Source organism: Marmota marmota, unplaced genomic scaffold (genome assembly GCF_001458135.2).
Source record: "Marmota marmota marmota unplaced genomic scaffold, marMar, whole genome shotgun sequence".
In the NCBI taxonomy this organism is placed as follows: Eukaryota; Metazoa; Chordata; class Mammalia; order Rodentia; family Sciuridae; genus Marmota; species Marmota marmota.
Window position 1 is genome coordinate 57,347,058 of NW_026000174.1, and position 26,981 is coordinate 57,374,038.

The 26,981-nt window shown below is 35.4% G+C and overlaps 2 protein-coding genes across 2 annotated transcripts; both read right to left on the reverse strand.

The window, feature by feature from the left end:
* Positions 1-8,705: 8,705 nt before the first annotated feature.
* On the reverse strand, positions 8,706-9,650 carry LOC107134829 (olfactory receptor 4C46-like). Its single transcript, XM_015476856.2, has one exon. The coding sequence runs from the start codon at positions 9,642-9,644 to the stop codon at positions 8,706-8,708; it is 939 nt and encodes a 312-aa protein (XP_015332342.1). The 5' UTR covers positions 9,645-9,650.
* An 8,808-nt stretch (positions 9,651-18,458) lies between these two features.
* On the reverse strand, positions 18,459-19,388 carry LOC107134840 (olfactory receptor 4C46-like). Its single transcript, XM_015476865.1, has one exon. The coding sequence runs from the start codon at positions 19,386-19,388 to the stop codon at positions 18,459-18,461; it is 930 nt and encodes a 309-aa protein (XP_015332351.1).
* Positions 19,389-26,981: the final 7,593 nt, after the last annotated feature.

The window sequence follows — 26,981 nt, forward strand, 5'->3', positions numbered from 1 at the left end:
ACTAGGAATCATACCTCTTTTTTTCCTTGTAACAGGGGCCAGATGCATCAACTTATCATTCCATTCACCTTAGAAGGGATATCTGGACATACCTCACACCACTGAATTCCTAGATATTGAACAGAGGTAGAAAGTAAACAAATTTTATTCAGAATTATTTCTCTCACTCCAATGTATTAACAATAAGTCTAGAGTAGTTGCTTCTTCTCATCTATTGATAGTTCCAATAATCGCAAACTAATCAATGTACAGGCCATAATGTTCTTGAGGAAGAACAAGTCAACAAGATACCTGTGAAAGAAGTTATAACATGGTTCTGGAACACTGGCATACACCTGAAGTTAGCCACATTTACCTTTTTAGCTGAAACCAAACTGGTCCTTTATGGGAGAATAAGGAAAAAAGACTTTGCCAAACCATTAGCTCCATAGCAGGTACCAGTGGGATGTGTTAATTTGTTCAAGCAATGAAGGCACATCATGTATAGCAATTGTAATTGGAGCCTCCACCTGATTAAGCTTATGGTAATGGACTATCATTTTCTCATAAACTTCTGTTGTTTGCACAGGCAAAATAGTTGAGTTGAATGAATATGTGGTAAGAATCACTGGACCATCTTTCAAGTCTTGATGGTGCCGGCAATCTCTGAAATCCTTCCAGAAATGTAGTAGTACTATTTATCAAGCAAAATGCAATCCTGCTTTTGGTCATCTGTTTTCTTATATAGAGGAAGCTCTACCAGCTTCCACTTTGCCATTCCCACCCTAATATTCTTCACTCCATAGGTCGTGGTTCCATTGTGGAGATTCTACCAATACCAAGTCCATCAGGTAAAAAGCTGCAATTGGAACCTCTATCTTATTAAGCTTATGTTAACTGACTATCATTTACCCATAACTGTCTATTTTTTGTACAGCCAGACCATAGTGATGTTTTGTGTGTCTTTGAATTAGTGTCAGTTTATAACCAGAGTGAAGTTGTCCAGCAATGTCTAAACTAATGTACTGCACAGTTACTGTGGAAACAGTTTTAGGTCCCTTTGTAGAAAACTGGGAGAAATATTTGCACGTAAATTTTTGGCAGTGTATTAGTGCCCTACCTCAAGTAGATCCACTTCACTTACAACTCAGGGGTTCTGGATCTGTAGACTGGCTCAAGTCTGAAGATTGATTTAGGGATCATGACTTTCTGTTCCAGTGATTTAATTTTGGCATTCATTTTCTTATTACAGAATTTTTTTCTGCTTAAATAATATAGTTTAATAAGCACACACCTGTTAAATTGATAAGTTTTTCTGTACAATAATCAGATTATTATGATTTCTGCTTTATTTCTGTTTTGCATAATGGTAACCACACCCCCAACACCTCTGAAACTTGAGTGCCACCACTTAGTCCCTGCAACCCTTTGATATAATAACTCGCTTTGTACTTAGGTTTTTCAGTTCGATTTCTGTTTCACTCACTGGAGATATCCTTTTCATCTTGTCATTTTGGCTAGCCAACTAGCCAAAATGAATCCTTCTTAACTCTATTAAGTGCAACAATCAAGGCAGAATCTTTCCTTACTGTGCATATGACAATAAAGTTGGCATGATCTCAAAGTATGTTTGTTTTAATATTATCCCACACTTTTAATATTTATTATCACACATGTCCCTGTACTCCTATCTGATAAAATCATGTAGTCTTTGAAGTGTCATGCACCTATGCATGGGTCACACCTTGCATATATTTTAGGGTCCCGCTGAGACTTGAACCTAGAAATAAGTCTGGAAGCAAAGAACGGAGGTTGGAGTTAACTCAAGGGGAGTAAACATTGTCTTACAGAGCAACTTTGCCTTTATGATCCCCTCAGGCAGTGTAGGAGTATTCCTTAGACATGGTGGCGAGAACACTAACTGGTAGCAGGAGGGCACTTCTACTGGACATGGAGAGGCCTCTTTCACTTGCAAAGTTTCATAGTTCTCTCCATTACATCTTCTCAGTTCTCTCATCCATCTAGTGATGGAAGCCAGAACATGGATCTCACCCCACAAATATGTATCAATTCCCTTGTGAATTACCTGTAAATATTTGGGGAACTGTTTCTTTCTAATCAGTATTTAGTCTGTAGATGCAGACCTGCATTTTTATGAAGAATTTTTGTGAAGGTTACAAATGAAAGCAGGGGTTGGGGAAGCTGATAAGTCCAGGGAAAGGTGTGTTATCTATGTGAAGTCTGGTGTCATTCTGGGACCTTGGTAGCTCTGGAGTATGCATTGTACTATGATTGCACATGGGGACAGCAGACCCAACCTTTTTATACAACTGTGGTAATCTTTTATTGTCTACTTAGGGTCTTGAGGTGTTGGGCATAAGCACTGGAAGAATCTTGCATTTTCTCCAGTGTAATTGTCCAGAGAAGGTTAGGGCTGTCTACTCTTAGCAGCCCAGACTTACAATAGCTGGTTCATGGACACTCTGGCCTGGTGGAGGGGATGTGAGCTGGATCTAATGGTGTTTGTCACAACCCATGTCAGAAGACCAGAGTTCAAACAACCAGCCTTCCACACTCAGATCTGTACAGTAGCCTGCTGTTCTCCTACTGTGGATCTTGTCCCCTTCATGCCATTCTTCTTCAAATCTAACTACATCACTCACTAACTTAAAAAGACTTCTGATGTTTTCCCCATGGCCCACACCATTAAGCTGTAACAAGATTATGAGACCCTTGCCGATCTTGCTTGTTTCTGTCTCCCAAGTGTCAACAGTTACAAGAGCTAATTTTATAGTACCTTGGTCTGCTGCTTGGTGGTGGCACTAGTGGCTTTCAATAAATAATTGTGGAATGAATAGTTTAATAAGCACAGACCTGTTGAATCAATTAGTTTTTCTGTACTAATTATCTATCTCTTGTTCTAGAAGTGCTTTGGCACAAACTCTTACCTATTTCCTCTACTGACACCATACCATAGGTGCCATTTTTAATGTCTTCCAATCTAAGAATTAATTCTTGACCCAAACCCCAGATCTTTGAAATCCCTTCAGTATATTTTCATAACATCTTGTTCATCTAAACATTTATAACACAGAGTATTCATTTTTTACTCTTTCTAGGAGTCTTTCAATGAATTTTCAATTCTATAAAGGAAGAAGTAAAACTTTATTTTATCCACATCTGAACATCCCCTCTAATATGCATGTACCTTAGGACAAAAATTATGTGTTTATTAATTAGGAAGTAAGATTTGAGTGAAAAAATATTTAATCTTGAAATTTCTCTGTGTGCAGACAGATCTTCATATTTTGAAAAACAGTTTTGAATAATAAAATGATCACAAAGTAACAGAAACACCATAAACAGCTCAGATTCATAGGATGATAAAATCTTCTTTAGGGAATATCAAATCAATGTACAGTTTATTTTCATATGCTGAGCAGCACAATTCCAAGATTTTCTCATTCCTCAGTTTATGCAAGAATAAAAACAAAATGTGGGGTTCTTCTTAGAATTCCATCTAGGATTCTCCTCCAAGTCTACATGAGATTAAGGTAGAAAATATCTATTACTCTTTTCCTATTACTTTTATCCAATTGATATGTTATTTTATATATTTGGTCATTCCTTCAATATTCATCAGGTGCCAGACATTGAGCTACTTATGAAAAGTATTGGAAGCTACCAGGCAAAACTTTTATGGATTATAGCTGTACCTTTAGTGACTAGGAGTCCCTGTTCAACAATCAAGTGTTCTTTATTTGATTCACGCCTTCTGATGGGCTATTAGCCTATAATTGCATTAGTTCCAATGTCTAAAAGAAAATTTAGGAACATTGTTGAATCTTTCTTATGTTCAAGAGGGTAATAAATGTCCAATTGTTCATTGCCTCCAAAGAACATAGATACCATAATATTTCTGGAAACACATGCTCATAGATTCTGATACATAAAATTATGAGATATATGAATGAAAATTATGTAATTATTGGTTATAGATAATCCATGAGAATTGTGATGTGCTAAACATAGTCTTTTTCTCAAAAATTCTCTCTAGTACCATTATTGGAGCTTTTCCTCATGTTATCTGATAGCATATGATAGGAGTTAAACAAATGATCTGAAATATCAGTGATATTTTGGTTACTAGATCATCAGTATATCTGATGTATATTGGTAATTTCTTCTTNACTAGGAATCATACCTCTTTTTTTCCTTGTAACAGGGGCCAGATGCATCAACTTATCATTCCATTCACCTTAGAAGGGATATCTGGACATACCTCACACCACTGAATTCCTAGATATTGAACAGAGGTAGAAAGTAAACAAATTTTATTCAGAATTATTTCTCTCACTCCAATGTATTAACAATAAGTCTAGAGTAGTTGCTTCTTCTCATCTATTGATAGTTCCAATAATCGCAAACTAATCAATGTACAGGCCATAATGTTCTTGAGGAAGAACAAGTCAACAAGATACCTGTGAAAGAAGTTATAACATGGTTCTGGAACACTGGCATACACCTGAAGTTAGCCACATTTACCTTTTTAGCTGAAACCAAACTGGTCCTTTATGGGAGAATAAGGAAAAAAGACTTTGCCAAACCATTAGCTCCATAGCAGGTACCAGTGGGATGTGTTAATTTGTTCAAGCAATGAAGGCACATCATGTATAGCAATTGTAATTGGAGCCTCCACCTGATTAAGCTTATGGTAATGGACTATCATTTTCTCATAAACTTCTGTTGTTTGCACAGGCAAAATAGTTGAGTTGAATGAATATGTGGTAAGAATCACTGGACCATCTTTCAAGTCTTGATGGTGCCGGCAATCTCTGAAATCCTTCCAGAAATGTAGTAGTACTATTTATCAAGCAAAATGCAATCCTGCTTTTGGTCATCTGTTTTCTTATATAGAGGAAGCTCTACCAGCTTCCACTTTGCCATTCCCACCCTAATATTCTTCACTCCATAGGTCGTGGTTCCATTGTGGAGATTCTACCAATACCAAGTCCATCAGGTAAAAAGCTGCAATTGGAACCTCTATCTTATTAAGCTTATGTTAACTGACTATCATTTACCCATAACTGTCTATTTTTTGTACAGCCAGACCATAGTGATGTTTTGTGTGTCTTTGAATTAGTGTCAGTTTATAACCAGAGTGAAGTTGTCCAGCAATGTCTAAACTAATGTACTGCACAGTTACTGTGGAAACAGTTTTAGGTCCCTTTGTAGAAAACTGGGAGAAATATTTGCACGTAAATTTTTGGCAGTGTATTAGTGCCCTACCTCAAGTAGATCCACTTCACTTACAACTCAGGGGTTCTGGATCTGTAGACTGGCTCAAGTCTGAAGATTGATTTAGGGATCATGACTTTCTGTTCCAGTGATTTAATTTTGGCATTCATTTTCTTATTACAGAATTTTTTTCTGCTTAAATAATATAGTTTAATAAGCACACACCTGTTAAATTGATAAGTTTTTCTGTACAATAATCAGATTATTATGATTTCTGCTTTATTTCTGTTTTGCATAATGGTAACCACACCCCCAACACCTCTGAAACTTGAGTGCCACCACTTAGTCCCTGCAACCCTTTGATATAATAACTCGCTTTGTACTTAGGTTTTTCAGTTCGATTTCTGTTTCACTCACTGGAGATATCCTTTTCATCTTGTTGTAGCCAACTATCCAAAATGAATCCTTCTTAACTCTATTAAGTGCAACAATAAAGGCAGAATCTTTCCTTACTGTGCCTATGACAATAAAGTTGGCATGATCTCAAAGTATGTTTGTTTTAATATTATCCCACACTTTTAATATTTATTATCACACATGTCCCTGTACTCCTATCTGATAAAATCATGTAGTCTTTGAAGTGTCATGCACCTATGCATGGGTCACACCTTGCATATATTTTAGGGTCCCGCTGAGACTTGAACCTAGAAATAAGTCTGGAAGCAAAGAACGGAGGTTGGAGTTAACTCAAGGGGAGTAAACATTGTCTTACAGAGCAACTTTGCCTTTATGATCCCCTCAGGCAGTGTAGGAGTATTCCTTAGACATGGTGGCGAGAACACTAACTGGTAGCAGGAGGGCACTTCTACTGGACATGGAGAGGCCTCATTCACTTGCAAAGTTTCATAGTTCTCTCCATTACATCTTCTCAGTTCTCTCATCCATCTAGTGATGGAAGCCAGAACATGGATCTCACCCCATAAATATGTATCAATTCCCTTGTGAATTACCTGTAAATATTTGGGGAACTGTTTCTCTCTTTCTAATCAGTATTTAGTCTGCAGATGCAGAACCTGCATTTTTATGAAGAATTTTTGTGAAGGTTACATATGAAAGCAGGGGTTGGGGAAGCTGATAAGTCCAGGGAAAGGTATGTTATCTATGTGAAGTCTCGTGTCATTCTGGGACCTTGGTAGCTCTGGAGTATGCATTGTACTATGATTGCACATGGGGACAGCGGACCCAACCTTTTTATACACCTGTGGTAGTCTTTTATTGTCTACTTAGGGCCTTGAGGTGTTGGGCATAAGCACTGGAAGAATCTTGCATTTCCTCTAGTGTAATCGTCCAGAGAAGGTTAGGGCTGTCAACTCTTAGCCGCCCAGACTTACAGTAGCTGGTTCATGGACACTCTGGCCTGGTGGAGTGGATCTGAGCTGGATCTAATGGTGTTTATCACAACCCATGTCAGAAGACCAGAGTTCAAACAACCAGCCTTTCACACTCAGATCTGTACAGTAGCCTGCTGTTCTCCTGCTGTGGATCTTGTCCCCTTCATGCCATTCTTCTTCAAATCTAACTACATCACTCACTAACTTAAAAAGACTTCTGATGTTTTCCCCATGGCCCACACCATTAAGCTGTAAAAAGTTTATGAGACCCTTGCCGATCTTGCTTGTTTCTGTCTCCCAAGTGTCAACAGTTACAAGAGCTAATTTTATAGTACCTTGGTCTGCTGCTTGGTGGTGGCACTAGTGGGTTTCAATAAATAATTGTGCAATTAATAGTTTAATAAGCACAGACCTGTTGAATCAATTAATTTTTCTGTACTAATTATCTGTCTCCTGTTCTAGAAATGCTTTGGCACAAACTCTTACCTATTTCCTCTACTGACACCATACCACAGGTGCCATTTTTAATGTCATCCAATCTAAGAATCAATTCTTGACCCAAACCCCAGATCTTTGAAATCCTTTCTGTATATTTTCATAACATCTTGTTCATCTAAACATTTATAACACAGAGTATTCATTTTTTACTCTTTCTAGGAGTCTTTCAATGAATTTTCAATTCTATAAAGGAAGAAGTAAAACTTTATTTTATCCACATCTGAACATCCCCTCTAATATGCATGTACCTTAGGGCAAAAATTATGTGTTTATTAATTAGGAAGGAAGATTTGAGTGAAAAAATATTTAATCTTGAAATTTCTCTGTGTGCAGACAGATCTTCATATTTTGAAAAACAGTTTTGAATAATAAAATGATCACAAAGTAACAGAAACACCACAAACAGCTCAGATTCATAGGATAATAAAATCTTCTTTAGGGAATATCAAATCAATGTACAGTTTATTTTCATATGCTGAGCAACACAATTCCAAGATTTTCTCATTCCTCAGTTTATGCAAGAATAAAAACAAAATGTGGGGTTCTTCTTAGAATTCCATCTAGGATTCTCCTCCAAGTCTACATGAGATTAAGGTAGAAAATATCCATTACTCTTTTCCTACCACTTTTATCCAATTAATATGTTATTTTATATATTTGGTCATTCCTTCAATATTCATCAGGTGCCAGACATTAAGCTACTTATGAAAAGTATTGGAAGCTACCAGGCAAAATTTTTATGGATTATAGCTGTACCTTTAGTGACTAGGAGTCCCTGTTCAACATTCAAGTGTTCTTTATTTGATTCACTCCTTCTGATGGGCTATTAGCCTATAATTGCATTAGTTTCAATGTCTAAAAGAAAATTTAGGAACATTGTTGAATCTTTCTTATGTTCAAGAGGGTAATAAATGTCCAATTGTTCATTGCCCCCAAAGAACTTAGATACCATAATATTTCTGGAAACACATGCTCATAGATTCTGATACATAAAATTATGAGATATATGAATGAAAATGATGTAATTTTTGTTTATAGATAGTCCATGAGAATTGTGATATGCAAAGCATAGTCTTTTTCTCAAAAATGCTCTCTAGTACCATTATTGGAACTTTTTCTCATGTTATCTGATAGCATATGATAGGAGTTAAACAAATCATCTGAAATATCAGTGATATTTTGGTTACTAGATCATCAGTATATCTGTTGTATATTGAAAATTTCTTCTTTCTGTCAGTGTCCTATAAGTAAAATGCCCTACAGGTAAAATAGCAGAGCTTACCTGTATTGATAGTTATAGTGATTATTGCTCACCACCAACATTCTTTCTATTTTTTTTTCCTTAGAGGAAAAACCTATGAATCCATATACATGGATAAAGTTGGAAAACCAGGCCCAGAGTTAGTAAAAGTTTTCAAACATACATGACATGGTTCTAAGTTAGATTGACTCCAATTTTTTAACCAATTTCTACTTTCTCAATGAAAAGTTTCTGAATAACAATTTTTAAAATATTTGTCTTATAATTATATTTGCTGATGTGTTCCAAATTGTCTGCATATTCTCCTCAGCTGAATCACTGCTGGGTTTTAGGCACATTCATTTATCATCTGAAATAGCTTTACTGATAAATAACTTTCTAATAGCATCTTTCATCTGAGCATTTCTGAAAGTGTAGATAAAGGGATTTACCATGGGAGTTATCATAGTATAGAATACAGCAATTGCTTTATCAATAGATAAATTAACTGCAGGTCTCAGGTACACAAATACGCAGGGAACAAAGAACAGGACAACCACTGTGATGTGGGAGACACAGGTGGACAGGGCTTTGCGCCTACCCTCCAAGCTGTGGTTTCTCAGGGAATGCAGGATGACCACATAGGAGACCAGCAGGAGGAGGAAGTTTAATGAGCAGATTAACCCACTGTTGGCAGCAACAAAGAGCCCCAGAGTGTGAATATCAGTGCAGGCCAGATTGAGCAATGGGTTCAGATCACACATAAAGTGATCAATGACATTAGGGCCACAGAAGGGTAGTTGGAAGATGAAGAGGATCTGGATGGTTGCATGGAGAAAGCCTCCCATCCAGGACACTCCCACTAGCACGGCACACACTCTCCAGTTCATGATGGTTACATAGTGCAAGGGTTTGCAGATGGCTACATAGCGGTCATAAGCCATCACAGTAAGCAGGATGACCTCTGCACCTGCAAAGAAATGTTCCCCAAAGACTTGGGCCAAGCATCCATTGAAAAGGATAGTCTTCTTTTCATGAAGTGAATCTCTAATCAGTTTAGGTGTATTTACAGAGGCATAGCAGGCATCAATAAATGAGAGATGGGCCAGGAAAAAGTACATGGGGGATCCCAAGAGTGAGCTCATAGTGATGGTTATAACAATGACCAAATTTCCTACCACAGAGATGATGTAGATGAACAAAAACACAACAAATATAATTTTCTGCATCTTAGGGTTTTCGGTAAGTCCCAGAAGAACAAACTCTGTCACATTGTTCTTATTCTCCATGAACTTCATGCTAAAGTTAATTACATATCCTGAAAATATTGATACAACATTGGGTTAATTAAACTTCTCCATTCTAGTAAATAATACGTGCCTGAATTCTATGGAGTCATGGGATCTTATGTTTTATTGTTTTTCTTTGCATGTATTTTTTATTTCTTCAAGTGGAACAAAGAACTCTGAATTGTTAAAATTATTCAAATTCCCTCCTATGCAGAATTTTTGAAAATATTGTATAGATGAAGAACTTTTGTGAACACACTAGGTGATCTGCATCTGAGTATATTAATTTTCTGAAATGAGTCAAAGCCTGGATTGACATAAGAGATTACACACATTGTAGCAGCTTAGCCCAAAAAAGAGAGGTAAAAGATGGATGTAATAGATATCTTAACACAGGTAAAGAATTTTGCTTTTTATTGTTAGCAAATGGAGAATGATAAAATGTAATAGAGAATGGATAGAAGGGTGACAAGGAATTTAAGGAAGGGGGAATCTTAGCTACTATTATCACAAAGGACTTTGTATGTTCTGGATGTAGTAGAGTGAGGTTTAGTAGTGAGTGAAAGCTGGAGACAGGACGCACAGGTAAAGTACTCATAATATATGGTATAAAGAATGATTGAAATCAGGGGCTAGGGCTGTACTCAGTGGTAGAGAGCTTGCCTCACACGTGTGAGGCACTGGGCTCTATCCTCAGCACAACATAAAAAAAAATAAACAAAATAAAGGCTTTGTGTCCATCTACAACTAAATTTGTGTGTGTGTGTGTGTGTGTGTGTATGTATAAAGAATGATGGAAATAAATGAAAATATATAAGGGATACTATATAATAATCTAGAATACTTGATAAAATTAACTATATAATAGTAATATTGAATATTTAATGTGCATTTTATGTATTATAAGGCACCAGGTACTATACACACATGTTAATAGAATAACCTTTGGGGTTGGGTTTGTTTTATAAATTTAATAGGTAAGGAAATAATGTCAGAGACCAATGTTTATTGTTCTAAAAACAATGGTAATGTTAGTTAAAGCTTTCTGAACATTTCATGTGTTTTAAGATTTTATAGATTCTTGTTGCAGATTCTCTTACTTGTGTGCATTTCCTGCCACTTTGCACTCCTACATCATCATTTATAAACTGAGAATAACAACCCTACCTCCTCATTTGTTATGAGAATTAATTGTTACATGAACAGATCCACCATCGTGCTGGGGTTACATATAGGAACTTCTGGCTACTTTTATAACTGTGCATGAACTCATCAGAGAAGCAGAACTGACATTTTGAGAAAAGACTCAGAGAAACTTTTGACCCTGCAAAAACTGAGGAAGAATTATTTCCAAAATTTTTTTACTTTTAAATGAGCCAGAGAGATCTATATTATCCATAGTAGTTGATGCCATAAACAGTCCTATTTCCCTGCGTTTGAACTAACAAGTGATGATTTGTGTCCATTAATATCCATATTTAGGTCTTCTCTGTGTGAGAGATTTATTTAAATTTTGTTTTTCTTTTCAAGATGAATCTTGGTTATTAAGTGAGCTATCTTGTCACTGGTGTTAGTTGGTTCTTGTAAAATGTTGCATATATCAAATTGTTCAATGTTAAATTAGGTTAATAACATTTTTTTTTACTCATTTGAAAATTTGGGGTAAGGATGAGATTTTCTATAACTGCATTTGACAAATATAGAAAGGCAAAGCTGAGTGTGTATGAAAAATAACAATATTTAATAAGTATTACCAGTGTTGAAAACCTACCTTTTGCAGTTCTAGGTTATTTTAGTGACATTTTGGTGTGTTCAGGCACAAATGCAAGTTCAAATGAATTCCTCTTCCAGTAAGCATCTTTGAGTATGAAACATAAGAAGGTGTTAAAAAGAAAAGTACTCAGATAATTCAATTTCAAATAAACCGGTTTTAAGGGAGTGTTTTTATAAGTCTCAATCTTTGTGCTCACCAAAGCCTAAAGCGATTTCAACGAAATCCCAAGGTTTGAATTTAGAATAAATTCACTTGATTCACTATTATGGAGAAATGACCCTCATTACCTGTTTCTCGTGCATTAGAGCAGGATGTAGGAAGTGCAGAAGAGACACATTTCAGTGAGTCATTCCACCCATGAGGCTTGCTCTAGAAATATTGATAACAACAAGGAATATTTTCATCTCACACTATCAGGATATTTAAAGAGGTTCCCATAGAAACTCAGGTACCTTGCTTGTAGTTGTTCATCCTCTCCCAGGAATTAGTTATCCCATGTTGGAAAGCTTCGTTTTAGAAGTGAGTAATCTTATGTTTGTGTGTCACCCACTCTAGAGTACAGGTCATATTCTCTGCACTTAGAACATAAACAAGTGGGACTTACATCTCCCTGTCTGAACCTAGGTAGCTAGGAAAGCTGAATAGCATGGTGGCCTAAGTCCATCCTGGGGACCAGTGGTGCAGGCTCCCTGATGTATGTGTCACAGAGATGCTTCTATCTTAACAGTTTTAAACCATTTCTGAAAACCCATTCTCTATTACTTGATAAGTAAAGCAATAAAGGCCTAAATGTTGTGGCAGCTATTTTAAAGCACTTAGATCAAAAACCTGCTTTTTCTAATTTTCATTGTATTTTGGAAATAGCCAGAATCCCAGAAGGCACTAAATTGCAGTTGTCCCTGGGCTCATGGGATAGTCAGTGTGGATTACTAGGAAGCATGAAAATTTGGAGATATATTTAAAACATAGGAAGAGAGTTCCAGTCTTTCTACACTTTGTCACTTGGTATTGCTAATTATTTTTCATTTGATCATTTTAGAAGATAATAGTTGTAAATTATTATGATGTTCAACTTGAAATTTTTGATTACCAAGGATGCGCACTTTTTTTTTCAAATTCTTTTGAACATTGGTATGTCATCTTTTGTGATGTTTCTATATATAATGAAAATATATTGGTTTTGGCTTTCTTTTTGTATATTTCAAAATATTTTCAACATATTGTAGGACTTTTGTTATATACATAATGTATAAAAACACACATATAATTTTCTCAAAGCCTGTACATTCTTTTATATCCTCTCATCCACAGTTCACACCCTCTTTGCATCTATTTTTTATTTCTTAAAACCACTTCTTTGAGGCATAGTTCACATACAAAAAACTGTACACACATAAAATATGTGACTTTATGTGTTAGGGGATACATATACCCATTTGAAACTGCCATCATACTCTATGCTATGAAGTTCTCCAATAACATATCTGATCTCATTTGAAAATGTGCTCCCAACTTCTTGCTTATAATTATTATTGTGATAAGTACATCACACAAGATCTACCATATTAAAAAATGTAATGCATACAGACTGTATTGACAATATCAGCACTATGGTGTATAAACCTCTAGAACTTATTCATGCTGTGCAACTCAAGCCAGATGTGTTGACTAACATCTCCCATGTCCCCCTTCTCCACCTCATGAAGCTGTTTCACCCTCTGCTCTATGAGTTAGACTATTTTAGATTTATCCTATAAATAGGGTCATGTCACCTTTGCATTTTATTCTAACATTTTTTTTTTAATATCATGTCCTCTGAGTTCATCCATGTTGTTGGAAATGGCAGGATTGTCCTTTTAATGATGGCTGAAGAATAAGTCGTTATATGCATACATCACAAACTCTTTTCTAGTCATCTGCCAACTGAAATTTAGGTTTCTTCCCTTTCTTGCATACTATGAGTAGCATATAATGGACTTGAGAATGCACATACGATTTTGGTTTGGATTTCAATTCCTTTGAGTATTAGTATTATCTTGATAATGTGTAGCTTTATTTTTTGAAAGTTTTAAAGGAATATCCATACTGTTCCGTAGAGGATGAATTGATTTACATTTCAATCACAGAGACACATTTTCCCTTAAGCTTGCCACTGTTATCTTTTTTGTTGTTTTAATAATTCTCATTCTTTCAGATTGAATATCTCATCGTAATTTTGATATGCATTTTCCCTAATTATTATTGTAGAAAGCACCTTTTTACATAGATGTTGACCATCATTATGTCTTTGGAGAAAAGTCCATTCTAAGTCTTCTATCTTTTATTTTTGTTTATTTGCTTATTTTTCATTTATTTTAAAATTATACAGAAAATTATACACATTGTACTTATTAATGGTGTACCATGTTAAGTTTTGATGCATATATATATATATATATATATATATATATATACATTGCATAAAATTTAAAGCTGTTAAGACATATTTAAGTCTTAAAAATTTAGCATTCTCCTATGGCATAAATCCTCAAAATAATTTTTTCCAGCTTTTTAAAATGTGCAGAAAATTATTGTTAACTATACTCACTCAAACTTCTCATTTCTCTCTAACTGTAACTCAGTATCCATTGATCACTATATCTCTGTATCTCTGTCACCTGCCCCCTACCTTCCTTCCCTGGTCTTTGGTAACCACCATTGTACCCTCAACTTCTGTGAGGTACACATTTTTTTTTATTTCTCATATGAGTGAGATCTATGGTACTTGTCTCTTCTGTACCTGTTTATTTCATTCAACATAATGATTTCCACACACTTTTATCAATTTTATTGTAGAAAACAGGATTTTATTCTTCTGTATATGTACCATAACTTCTGTTTTCATCTGTTGATGGGCAACTAGGCTAATTCTTTGTCATAGCTATTGTTAATTGTGATGTAGTAAACATGGAAATGCAGGTTTCTCTTTGTATGCTGACTTAATTTCCTTTTATTGCCTTTATATCATCCTTTATTTAATCTTTCTTAGTATTCCGGATTAACTGACATCATCATAATTTTTCTCAACTTTAAAAATTTGCCACATAATACATTCTCATTCACCAGAAGTAATGTTGTCAATTATAGCAAGCCAATGTGTAGATCAGATAACACTTTTTAATACTTTTCCTTTTATGAAATTCTATTAACTTTTAAAATTTGAATTATTTATACAAACTCAGAGTACATCTTTTTCTAATTAGGATCCCAGTCTTGTGATTGTACATCAGGTAGAGATTGACTGTGGTATATTCATATATGAACGTAGGAAATTTATGTCAGGATCATTCCACTGTCTTTCCTATCCAGTTTCCTTTTGATATGTATCTAGGAGTGAGATAGCTTGATTATTTGAAAGTTCTACTTAGAGTCTTTTGAGGAACCTCCATGCTGTTTTCCATGGTGAGTGTATTAACTTATGTTCCCAACAAGAGTATGTAAATTTTTTTTTCTCCACATCCTTACCATCATGTGTTATTGTGTTTGTTTGATAATAGTTTTCCTGGGAATGCCTTTATCTCTCCTTAATTACTAAAGTAGATCTTTGGTGGTAACAGTATTTTTGACTGACAGGTTTACATTTCTATTTCCCACTTCAAGGACCATAATTCCCATTGTAGGGTCTCAACTAAAAGGGAAGAACAATCACAGAACTCTTCAAGGACATCAGGGCTGCCTTCAGAAATTGGTTACTCATCCTAGTGATTAAATGTATGTCTTCTGGACCTTCCTAGGGTGGTCAAATAGGTCTTAAATGACAAATCATGCTACATTATGCAGTTATTTCATTTTTTATAACTTGTAAACCTTGGAGGAACTATTTCCTCTCTTTCCATATCAGTTTGTGTTCTAGATGCAGAATCAGAGGTGACAATTTTTATGAAGGTGACATGTGGAGGCAAGGACTTAGGGAAGCTGGTGAGGTGGGGAAGGGGAGTGCATTGTGTCACATGAAGTCTGGCTTCAGCTGGGAAACTCGGCAGCTCTGAATTGTTCACTGTACTGCATGGCTGACTTCACATGAAGGCAGGAACCCAACTGTCATACTCCTATGATAGTCTTTTATTGTGCACTTGGGGCCTGTGTGTGTGTGTGTGTGTGTGTGTGTGTGTGTTGGGGGGCATAATCCCTGGGCTGCAGCTTCCCATTTCTTTAGTGAAATTACCCAGAAAAGATTAGGGCTGTGAACTGCTAGCATCCCAGACTCTCACTAGCTGGGTCTTAGGTACTCAGGCCTTGTAAGAGGGGATTTGAGATGGATTCGGCAGTCCACTGTGCTTTCTCTACAGCAGAATCCACAGTCTTTCACACTCTCATCATTACGATAGTCAATCTTATCCTGCTGCTAATCTCGTCTCTGTCATGTTATTTCAGTTACTGTAACTTGAGTTTTCATTGTAAAACTCAAATCTAACTATGTCACTCACTAGCTTAAAAGTACTTTTAATATTTTCTCCATGGCCCTCTCCATTAGGGTTTGACAGGATTATGGGAGATGGGAGCCTTTGTGATCTTGCTTATGTTTATCTCTCCAGACTCAGGAGTCCTAATTCACCCTTATAATAAGTTAGTGTGTAACCCTATTAGCTTAGTGGCTAACACCAGGGGGTTTCAATAAATAATCACTTCACTAATAGGTCATTTAATAATCACAACCATATGGGGTTGATTAGTTTTCTTACATGGTCTTTTATGCCTCCTGACACTTGTTGGCTATTACCTGTCCTAGGAATGCTTTGGCTCAATTTCTTGTCTCTTTACTGAATTCTATTCCACGAGTATCATTTTTGATGTGTTTACATCTTGAAATACTTTCCTGACCATCCTCTTCAGATCTTTGGTGTTACTCCATTAAGCTTTCATAACACCCTTTCCATTTTACTATTTATAACTCTAAGATGAAATGTTCTACATCCTCCTTCAAGTCTTTCGATATATCTTTGGTTCTGTGAAGGATAAAGGTAAGTATCTATTTATCCACCTGCAAAACTTCCAAAATATCAATATCCTTTGGCTCAAACCTATGTGAGGCAAGAATGTAGAATTACGTACACGCACGCACACACACACACACACACACACATTGGGGATTGTTCTCGGGGGCACTCAAACCTGCATGAGACAAGAATTTAGAATTAAGTGATAAAACACTGAGCCACATCTCTAGACCTTTTTTGTATTTTATTTAGAGACAGGGTCTCCCTAAATTGCTTAGTGCTTCCCTGTTGCTGAGGCTGGCTTTGAACTCACGATCTGTCTTGCCTCAGTTTCCCAAGCCACTGGGATTACAGGCATGTGCCACCGCACCTGGCTAAGTGTAAAATATTTCTAACACTGCTTTTTTTGTGTAAGCAGAGCTACTTAAGTTTACAAATAGCATTTATTTGTAAAATGTGACCATAATATAAGAGAAAAATCATAAATATCTCCTTACACATAAGAGAATGAAATCTTGTTGAGGGATATTAAAATGAAATATGTTTTCATTTTCTGAGAAACACATTTTCAAATTCTTTCTCATTCCTCTTTTTAAATGAAAGTAAATATACCATGTGCCTCCTCTTAGAGTTCTCTCTGGGATTCTCCTCAGAGTCTAAATGAGATGAAGGTAGAAAAAATTTCCCTTGTCTCTGTTACTCTTTCCCTACTATGTATTTCATTTAATTTATTTATGTTATTTTATCATTCTATATTTATTGGGTGTCAGAATTTGTTTGGTATGTCCAAGAGACTATTGTTAGCTAGCAAGCAAGAACTTTATGGATCATAGCTATGTATTTAGTAAATAGATTTCACATCTGATATTCAACTATTTTATTTGATTAATAATTCTACAGAACCCTTCTGAAGATCACAAGGAAATTTAGAAATACTGTTGAATTTATTTTATTGACCATACAAATATTAAATGTTCTATGTGTATTCAAGATCTAAAATCCTACAAACCATAGTCTACTAGAAACATATGAACATCAGTTATGCTGTGTAAATTAATAATAGGTATTAAAGAAAGTTGTTAGATTATTAGTCATAATCACTTAATATATGCAATGCACCTAGCACAGTTTTTCTGAGACATGGCAACTAGAGTGACCTTTTTCTCATCATAATCTGGAAGTGTATCATAAGAGTTAAAGAGTATGGTCTGGAAAATCAGAAACATTCTGATTATTGGAGCATCAATATATCTACATTGATAGCTTCATCATTTTGCCAGTATCATCACAGGTAAATGGAGATAATAGAAGTTGTCTTAGTCAGCTTTAACATGGCTATGAGCAAAATATGTGACAATAACAACTGAGAGGGAGAAAAGTTTACACTGAGGACTCATGGTTTCAGAGGTCTCTCTCAGTCCATGGATACCTGACTTTATTGTTCTGTGCCCAAGGCAGCACATCATGTAGGAACAGCCCATGGGAGGAAAGCTCAGCTAACGGCAGGGTGGGAGGGAGATGGGGAGAAGGTGAGCTGCAGGGAAGATGCACCCTTCCAGGGCACAATATCAGTGACCTCCAACCATGGTCCTCCTGCATCAAATTTCCACCCGGTCAGTCCATTCAAACTAGGATACACTGATCAGTTCACAGCTTTCATGGTCTAATCATGTACCTCTATTATTTCTATATTAACAGGCGCTTTGGGGGTGGACCTTGAATCCAAACCATAGCAGCAGTGTATATATCTTACAAATATTATAGAGATTATTGCCCAATACCAATATTTGTAATTATTTATTTTTTATTTTCATTAGAAGTATAGCCTATGAATGCATATGCATGCATACAGCTAGAAATACAAAGCCCCAAGTAAGAAGAATTTTACAAATATGAGAGAGTTGTCCTGGCTTTGGTTTTCTCCACTATTTTGCACCCATGTATGGCTGCCTCAATGAAGAATTTATAAATGACAGTATTTTTTTGTGTATTTTTTATGTATTCTTGCTGAGATTATTCAATATGTCTTTTGATCCTTTCTTCAGTTAAATTAATATTGGACCTGAGGCACATTCATTTGTCACTTGAAATGGCTTTGCTGCTAAACAATTTCCTAATGGTATTTTTCATCTGAGCATTTCTCAAGGTATAGATTAAGGGATTTAACATAGGAGTAATCATAGTGTAGAATACAGCAACTGCTTTATCAATGGGTAAAGTAGCTGCAGGTCTCATGTACACAAATATGCAGGGAACAAAGAACAGGATGACCACTGTGATATGCGAGACACAGGTGGACAGGGCTTTGCGCCTACCCTCCAGGCTGTGGGTCCTCAGGGAGCGCAGGATGACCACATAGGAGATGAGCAGCAGGAGGAAGTTTAACAGGCAGATGAACCCACTGTTGGCAGCAACGAAGAGCCCCAGAGTGTGGGTATCAGTGCAGGCCAGTTTGAGCAAAGGGTTCAGGTCACACATAAAGTGATCAATGACATTAGGGCCACAGAAGGGTAGTGGTAAGATGAAGAGGATCTGGATGATTGCATGGAGAAAACCTCCCACCCATGACACTCCCACCAATAGGCGACATACTTTCCGGTTCATGATGGTTGTATAGTGCAAGGGCTTGCAGATGGCTACATAACGGTCATAGGCCATCACTGTAAGCAGAATGACCTCTGCACCTCCAAAGAAATGTTCCCCAAAGATTTGCATTATGCACGCATACAACAAGATGGTTTTCTTTTTTTGGAGTGAATCTACCATTGGCTTAAGGGTATTGACAGAGGCATAGCAGGCATCAATAAAGGAGAGATAGGCCAGAAAAAAGTACATGGGGGACCCCAACAATGAACTGGTGGTGATGGTGATTACAATGAGCATATTTCCTACCATACAGATGATGTATATGAGCAAGAACATAACAAATACAATTTTCTGCAACTTTGGATTTTCAGTAAGCCCCAGAAGAACAAACTCTGTCACATTATTCCTATTCTCCATGTATTTCAAGTGAAAGTGAATCGCACTGCCTGAAAAAAAAATACAAACTTGAATTAAACTTCTCCCTTCTCATAAATAAATAATGTGTGGATTCTATTGAGTAGAGAGAATTGATGTGGAGATTTTTGCATTTATATTGTTGAGTGATGTGGAAAAAAAAAAGTGTTCTGAGTAATGATGATTACTTTCCCTTCTAGTAAAGATTCTGCAAAGACTATATATGTGAGAAAATTTTGTGAACACACAAGGCAAGAGGCTGAGTATCTCTAATTTTCTGAAATAACTCAGAGCTTAAATTGAATTAATAGTTTTCACTCATAGTGTCATTTAAACCCCCAAAGCAAGGTAGGAACAGAATGTGACTGCCATCAAAGTATAACTAAAGAATGTTGCCCTGTTTTCCTTAAGAAATGGAGAAACATGAGAGCTAATTGAGAATAGGAATCAAGGATGGTGAGAAACTTAAGGAAGGGAATATTAGATGTTATTCTTGTAACCATCCTTTTGTGTCCTGGATGAAGCATAGTGGGTTAAATAAGGGGTGGAAGCCAGAGATCAGAACCCCATGTAGAAGAGTAATGGTAACAATTCATATAAAGAGATGAGGGCAACACTTACAGAAATATAACCAGTGTACAAAAGAGCAGCTATAAAATAATTCATAAAACTTGTTGAATAAATCTAATAACTTTGCAATCCCTAATTATGAAACAACTGATATTTATTCCATGCATGGCATAGTACCAATACTTTGCTTGCACAATTCCTTTTCATACTTGAGGTAATCTGTATGATGAGTGTTGTTGCATCCTTCTTACTGGTAAAGAAATCATCTCAGAAACTAAAGTGCAAGGGCTTGCAGATGGCTCGCAATAATCTTGATCATGTTTACTGACAGTAACTGAACTCTACATGTGTTCTAAGTGTTTTTCAGACATGTACTGATCTAGTTCTCACAACAAAGTGAATGGCTAATGTTGTTATCTTTTTATCCATCTTTACTCTTATTTATATTGCACAGAGGAGTTTAGAATCTTCTTCCAGAAAAATTAACTAATAAGTAGCAGAGTCAAGAAGATAATAAATAGATCATTAAATACTTTTTAAAGATGGAGTTTTATGATGTTGCTCAGGCTGACATTAAAATTGTGATTCTCCTGCATCAGCTTCCTAGTAGGTGGAATTATGGGAATGTACCTCTTTGTCTGCCTTCAGGTTAGTCCAATTTTTATTCATTTTTTTGTCCTTCAGTTCTTTAACATATATTGTTCTCCTCTTCCTTTTAACTATAAATTCGATACTATGTTATATAAATTATGATGAACTACTTCAGAGAGAGTTTATACAAAGCAATTTCATCAGCAGACACAAAGATACATAATAATTCATTTGAATTCCCAGATATTAAGAAAATGAGTGTTTCTTCATTCTCAGAAGGGCTCCTTTCCCCTGTCCCTCACATGCAGTTCTCCCTTCTCTAATACCACTATAAAATATGGACCCCACAGTCAGCTGGAAAATGTTGTATACAACCCTCATGAAGTTAAGTGTACTGATTTGAGTGTCAGTAAGACCAGATTTGAATCTTGTTTTTTTTTTTTTTCTGCTTGCAACTTCTTTTACCTGGATACATTTCCTGGCCCTGCACCCATCTGCATTATCATCTACAAAGTGAGAGTGAGAATGTCACCTCATAGGTTTTATGAGAATTGATTGTTACATGAGCACATTCATCACATATCTAGAGACACATATAGGGCTTTCATTTATTTTAATAATTGTGTATGCACTCAGCAAAGCTAAATTGACAGTTTGAGTAAAAATATCGAGACATTTTCAAATCTCCTGTCAGCTAAAGAAGAATCTTCTGGATTACTGCTTTTAGAGAAGACATGTGTTTTACCCACAGCAGTTGACCCCAGAAAGACTTCTTGTTTGTACTAGGGCTCTACAGCTGATGATTTGTTTCATTTAATATTGATATCCAAGTCTTAAATGTGTATAAGTTGTACTTGAATTTTGTTTTTATCTGCAGAGTCTTGGTTATTAAATGAGGTGTCTCATGGCAAACTAAATTTTCGTGTTGTTGGAGGGCTGGGTTTTATATAAAGCTTCATCACTATGTGTCTCAAATTGTCTAATGTTAAATTTGCTCAATGATATTTGCCAACCATATTTTGAAAAAGGGAGATGAGGATGAATTATCCTATAACAAATGACACTCAACAAATGACACTCTATGACTGCATTTGATAAATGTTGAAAAGTAATGATCTCTGAATATGAAAAATTACAAAATTAATAAACATCCACACTATAGAAAATCTTACCTTAGTACTTTTAGATGATTTTAATTATGCTTTGAGTGTTCAGAATCAATTTCATCTTCAAAAAGACCTCCTCTTAAAATAAAGAATTTTAATATGAAGTGACAACAAACTTCCAAAGAGAATATTCAGGTAACCCAACATCAAATCGAATGTCATTAAAAATGTTTCCTTTAAAGTCTAAATCATTCTTTTTAACTTGAAACCTAAATATTTTAATAGAAAATCTGTGATTTGGATTTAGAATGGATTCACTTGGTATGTTTCAGAGAAATGAAATCATTCTGTTCCTCTGATTCAGTAGGACAGAAGGCAGGATGTTGGGAGAAAAATAATTCAAATGGGTCACTCCTGATGAATCTTGCTCTGGATGAATCAACTACAACCAAAAATATTGCCATCTTACAAGACCAGGAAATTTTAAGAGGTTTTCAGAAGAATTTAGGGACCTAGCTTATAGCTGTGCTTTCTCTCCCAGGAATTAATTATATATTTTGATGGAAATATATTACCTTGGAAGCAGGTATTCTGGAAAGACATATTTGAAAATTACCAGCCTCTGAATGGAGACTTGTATTCCCTGAAGTTTGAACATAATTTCTTTTTTATTTATTTATTTTTTTATCTGAAATTGGGTTGTTAGGAAAGATGAACGCCATGTAAATAGGATTGCAGCATTAATCCAGTGTGAGTACCAGCGATGTATTTTACCTGAAAATGTGTCACAGAGGGGGCTTCTTTCTTATCAGTATTAAATCCTTTCTGAAAACCCACCGTGAATTGCTTGAGAGTTAAAGAAGTGAAGGCATATTAATGACAGCTATTTTTAACTGCACATGGTGCTTTTCCTTATTTCCAGTGTTTTGGAAGTAGCCAGACACCAAAGAAAGGTCTATATAACAGTGTTCTCTGGGACACAGTATGGAATGATTGGCAGCATTACAGATTTGGAGAGATATTTAAAAGACAGAGAGTTCAAGTCATTGCACATTTTGTCAATTGGACAAAACTTCATTGTTACTTATTTGCCACTTAGTCATTTTAGGAAGTCTGTAAATTATTAAAAAAAAACATTTATTTGAAGTGATTAACATACAAAATACAGTACATATATAACATGTAATCTATGCCATGAAATTATTTGGTCACCTATCTGACCATCTTCAAATGTGTCCATCCAACTTCTTGTATATTATTAGTATAATGATGATGATGACATGCAGCACATAATCTGCCCTTTGAGCAGTATTTTAAGCATCCTGGACAATACTGATCAGTATAAGCTCAATGGTGTATAAATCTCTAGAACTTATTCATGTTGTGCAATCAAAACATCATACCATTTGATTGACATCTTCTTCCTCTTCATTCCCTAGCTCATGACAACCACAGTCCCACTCTATAACTCTGAGTTACACTATTTTAGATTTATCCTGTAAGTGATGTCATGTTGTGTTTGCCCTTTTGTGCCTGGTTTATTTTTCTAAACATTAATGTTTTCTGGGTTGATCCAAAATGTTACAAATGGCAGAATTTTCTTCATTTTCCTTTTTATTAATGCTTCATATTTATATATAACATCAAGACTCACTTTGACATAATTATAGAAGCATGGAGTATAACTTGTTCCATTTCAGTCCCCAGTTTTCCTGTATACTGCATATTGTGTGTATACATTTTTTTTATTCACCCATCTGTTGACAGGCACCTGAGCTTATTCTGTAACTTGGCTATTATGGGTTGTGGTCCTATAAACATTCATGTGCCTGTATCACTATAGTATGCTGACTTTACTTCTTTTGAATAAACACCAAGGACTGAGATAGCTGGGTGAATTTGTGGTTCCATTCCTGGTGGTTTAAGGAAGCACTATACCGTTTTCCAAAGAGGTTATACTAATTTGCAGTCCTACTGAAAATGAATGAAGATACCTTTTCTCACTGTGGATCAAACACACCTAAAAATTACACAAGAAACCTTTCAAGTTCTAGAAGAAAGACTTAGCACTCAAACATATTGGTACAGGCATCCATTTCCTTAACAAGACTTCTAAAGCTCAAGAAATAAAAACCAAAAATCAATAAGTAAGATGGCATGGCATGAAATTAAAAATCTTCTGCACATCAAAGGAAACACAAGCATGCAGAGAAAGCATACAGAGTGGGAGAAGATCTTTTTAAGCTCTTCCTCCAACAGAATCCAGAATACTTAAAAAAAAAAAAACTCAAAAGCTTGACATCAAACAACAACAACAACAAAATAAAAGAGCAAAGATCCAAAAATTTAAAAAAAACAACCAACAAACAACAGCAAAATGACAAATAAACCAATAAATAAATGGTGAAAAGAAAAACACATTACACAAAAGAAGAAATACAAATATATTAAAAAAAAAAACTGTTCAACATCCCTAGTAATCAAAGAGAAGCAAATCAAAATCAAAACTGTGATGAGATTTCATCTCACTGAGGTTAGAAGGGAAATCATCAAGAATACAAATAATGATTTTCTTCTTTATAAAGGCTGATATTTTTTGCTTTTGAAACTATTTTAGAAAACTCCATACTCTTTTCTGTAAAGGCTGAACCAATTTATATTAACAAAAACAGTGGAAAAACATTTCCTTTTTCTCACATCCTTAACAACATTTATTATCTTTCTGTTTTTGTTTGTTTGATTTTTATAATTCCAATCCTATCAGATTGAGTTGATATCTTATTGTGATTTGATTTGCATTTTTCTTGATGTTTATATTGACATCAAGCACCTTTTAGTTTATCTGCTGTCCACTGGTATGTCTTCTTCCTAGAAATGTCTAGTCAAAGTATAGCACATTTTACTGGTATTAATTATTATTTTTTAAAATCTTTTTATTTGTCCTAATTAGTTACAAATGACAGTAGAATACATTAATTCACTTTGATATATCATACATAAGTGGAGTATAATTTATCTTTTTTTCTGATTGTACATGGTAAAATCACACTGGTCATTCAGTCGTATATGTATATAAGGTAATAATGTCTGTTTCATTCCACGATCCTTTATACCCCTGTACCTCCTTCCCTTCCTTCACTTCTCTTTGGTAATCTAAAGTAATTGTGTTCTTCCCTAGACCCCTCCCCCATTGTGAATTAGCATCTGCATAGCAGAGAAAACATTCTGCCTTTGGTTCTTTGGGATTGGCTTATTTTCTTTTAGCATGATATTCTCTGCACCATCTATTTACTTGTAAATGCCATAATTTCATTCTTGTTTTAGGATGAAGATTAATTCTTTTTAAACTAAGGTTTAAAAATATAAAAAGCTATCCATATTAATGAGGTGCCACTTTATACATGTACACATTGTATAATGTTTAAATTATGTTAATCATATTTATCTCCTCAAACATTTATCATTTCTTTAGAAATGTACATCGTATTATGGTCATCCCCGAGTGCTACAGCACCCTGAGCTTCTTATTCATAACTGCAGCTCACTACCCAAAGATCAGTATTTCCCCATCATCTACCTCCTGCTCTCCCCAGCCACAGCTAAACACCATTCTATTTTTAATTTCTATGAGATCAACCTTTTCAGTTTCCAGTGTGGCTGAGGTCAGGCAGTCCCGTCTTTATGTGCCAGGTTTACTTCCCTTAACATAATGACCTTCACCCTGTTGTTGCAAATGACAGAATTTCATTCTTATTTATGCTGAATTCTCTATATTTTAAAAACCATTCATCTATTGATAGACACTGATATATACCCAGGAGTAGCATAACTGGATTACATGGCAACTCTTTTTCAGTTTTTTGAGGAAACTCCACACTAATTTTCATAGTGGATAGTAGAGTTAAACCTGACTGGCAACTCTGCTCTTTTTGTACCTGGATATCCACATTTACTTAGGTTTGGAAAATATTCTTTTCTGATCCATTTGAAGAGGTTTTCCACAATTTGGCATTTTCAAGTCCCTCTTGAGCTCCCAGAACTCAACTATTTTAACACTTAATTCTACCTTAAAATCCCTATAAGTCTTGGTTCATTTCTTTTTATTCTTTTTTCTTTTTATTACTCAGACTGTGTATTCTCAAAGAACAGTCTTCAATCGTATTAATTTTCTCTTCTTTTTGATCTATTTTTGCTATCGATGCCCTCTGATTAATTAAACAATACATCTTGAGCTAGAGGATCTTTTGATTTTTAATTTATTTTCATCTCCATTGGAGTGTTAAATGATTTTTTCTGTGTTTTTTTGAAAGAATAATTATTGAGTTTCTCCCTCTATGAGGGGTTGCTTGGGTTTGGGAGAGAGAATTATGAATTAGGGATAAAACATCACTTCTTTTTTTAGGAGAAAGAATGTGCATTACTGGCTTTTTTGGATGAGACCAAATTGCTTCTGATGGTCCTTTATTAAAAAGTATGGAGAAGGTTTGCCAGATTATTAGCTACATATGAAACACCAGGGGGATGTTTTAATTTGTTCAAACAATGAAACCACATTTGGTACAAAAGCTGAAATTGGAATTCCCATCTGATCAAGCTAATGGAATTTCACTATAATTTTTCCATAACCATCTGTCTTTGCACAGGACAAGTAGTTCAGTTGAATGTGGTGAGAATCACACCTGAATAGTAAGACCTACCAGCTTCTACTTAGCCTTTTCCACCACGATATTCTCTGCTCCATAGGTTCAGTAGTTACAGCAATTCCTGTTATTTCTCTTCTTCTAATGCAAAGATAACCTGAAAAAGGCTTTGGGGTATCTTGAAGACAGATCAACATAAATTTGAGGCAGTGCTCCTGGCTCCTACCTCAAGCATATCCAGCTTCTCTTTAATTTCAGGGTTTCTGGATCTGCAGAATGGCTCAAGTCTGGATGTTGATTGAGGAAGCATGAATTTCTTTTTTTTTGTTGTTGTTTTGTTTTCTAATTGTCAGGAAATGGAAAGAGGGTTGTTTCTATCCTTCAGTTTTTATTTTATTTTATTTTTTTGGTGGATATTATATCCTTTTATTTATTTATTTTTTTTAATATCTCATAATTTTATTTTTTATTTTTTTTTAATTTTTATTGTTGGTTGTTCAAAACATTACATAGTTCTTGATATATCATATTTCACACTTTGATTCAAGTGGGTTATGAACTCCCATTTTTACCCCGTATACAGATTGCAGAATCACATCAGTTACACATCCATTGATTTACATGTTGCCATACTAGTGTCTGTTGTATTCTGCTGCCTTTCCTATCCTCTACTATCCCCCCTCCCCTCC

Bases quoted from the DNA above. Each gene is read 5' to 3' on its own strand.
- LOC107134840 (XM_015476865.1), bottom strand. From the start codon at position 19,388: ATGGAGAATAGGAATAATGTGACAGAGTTTGTTCTTCTGGGGCTTACT.
- LOC107134829 (XM_015476856.2), bottom strand. From the start codon at position 9,644: ATGAAGTTCATGGAGAATAAGAACAATGTGACAGAGTTTGTTCTTCTG.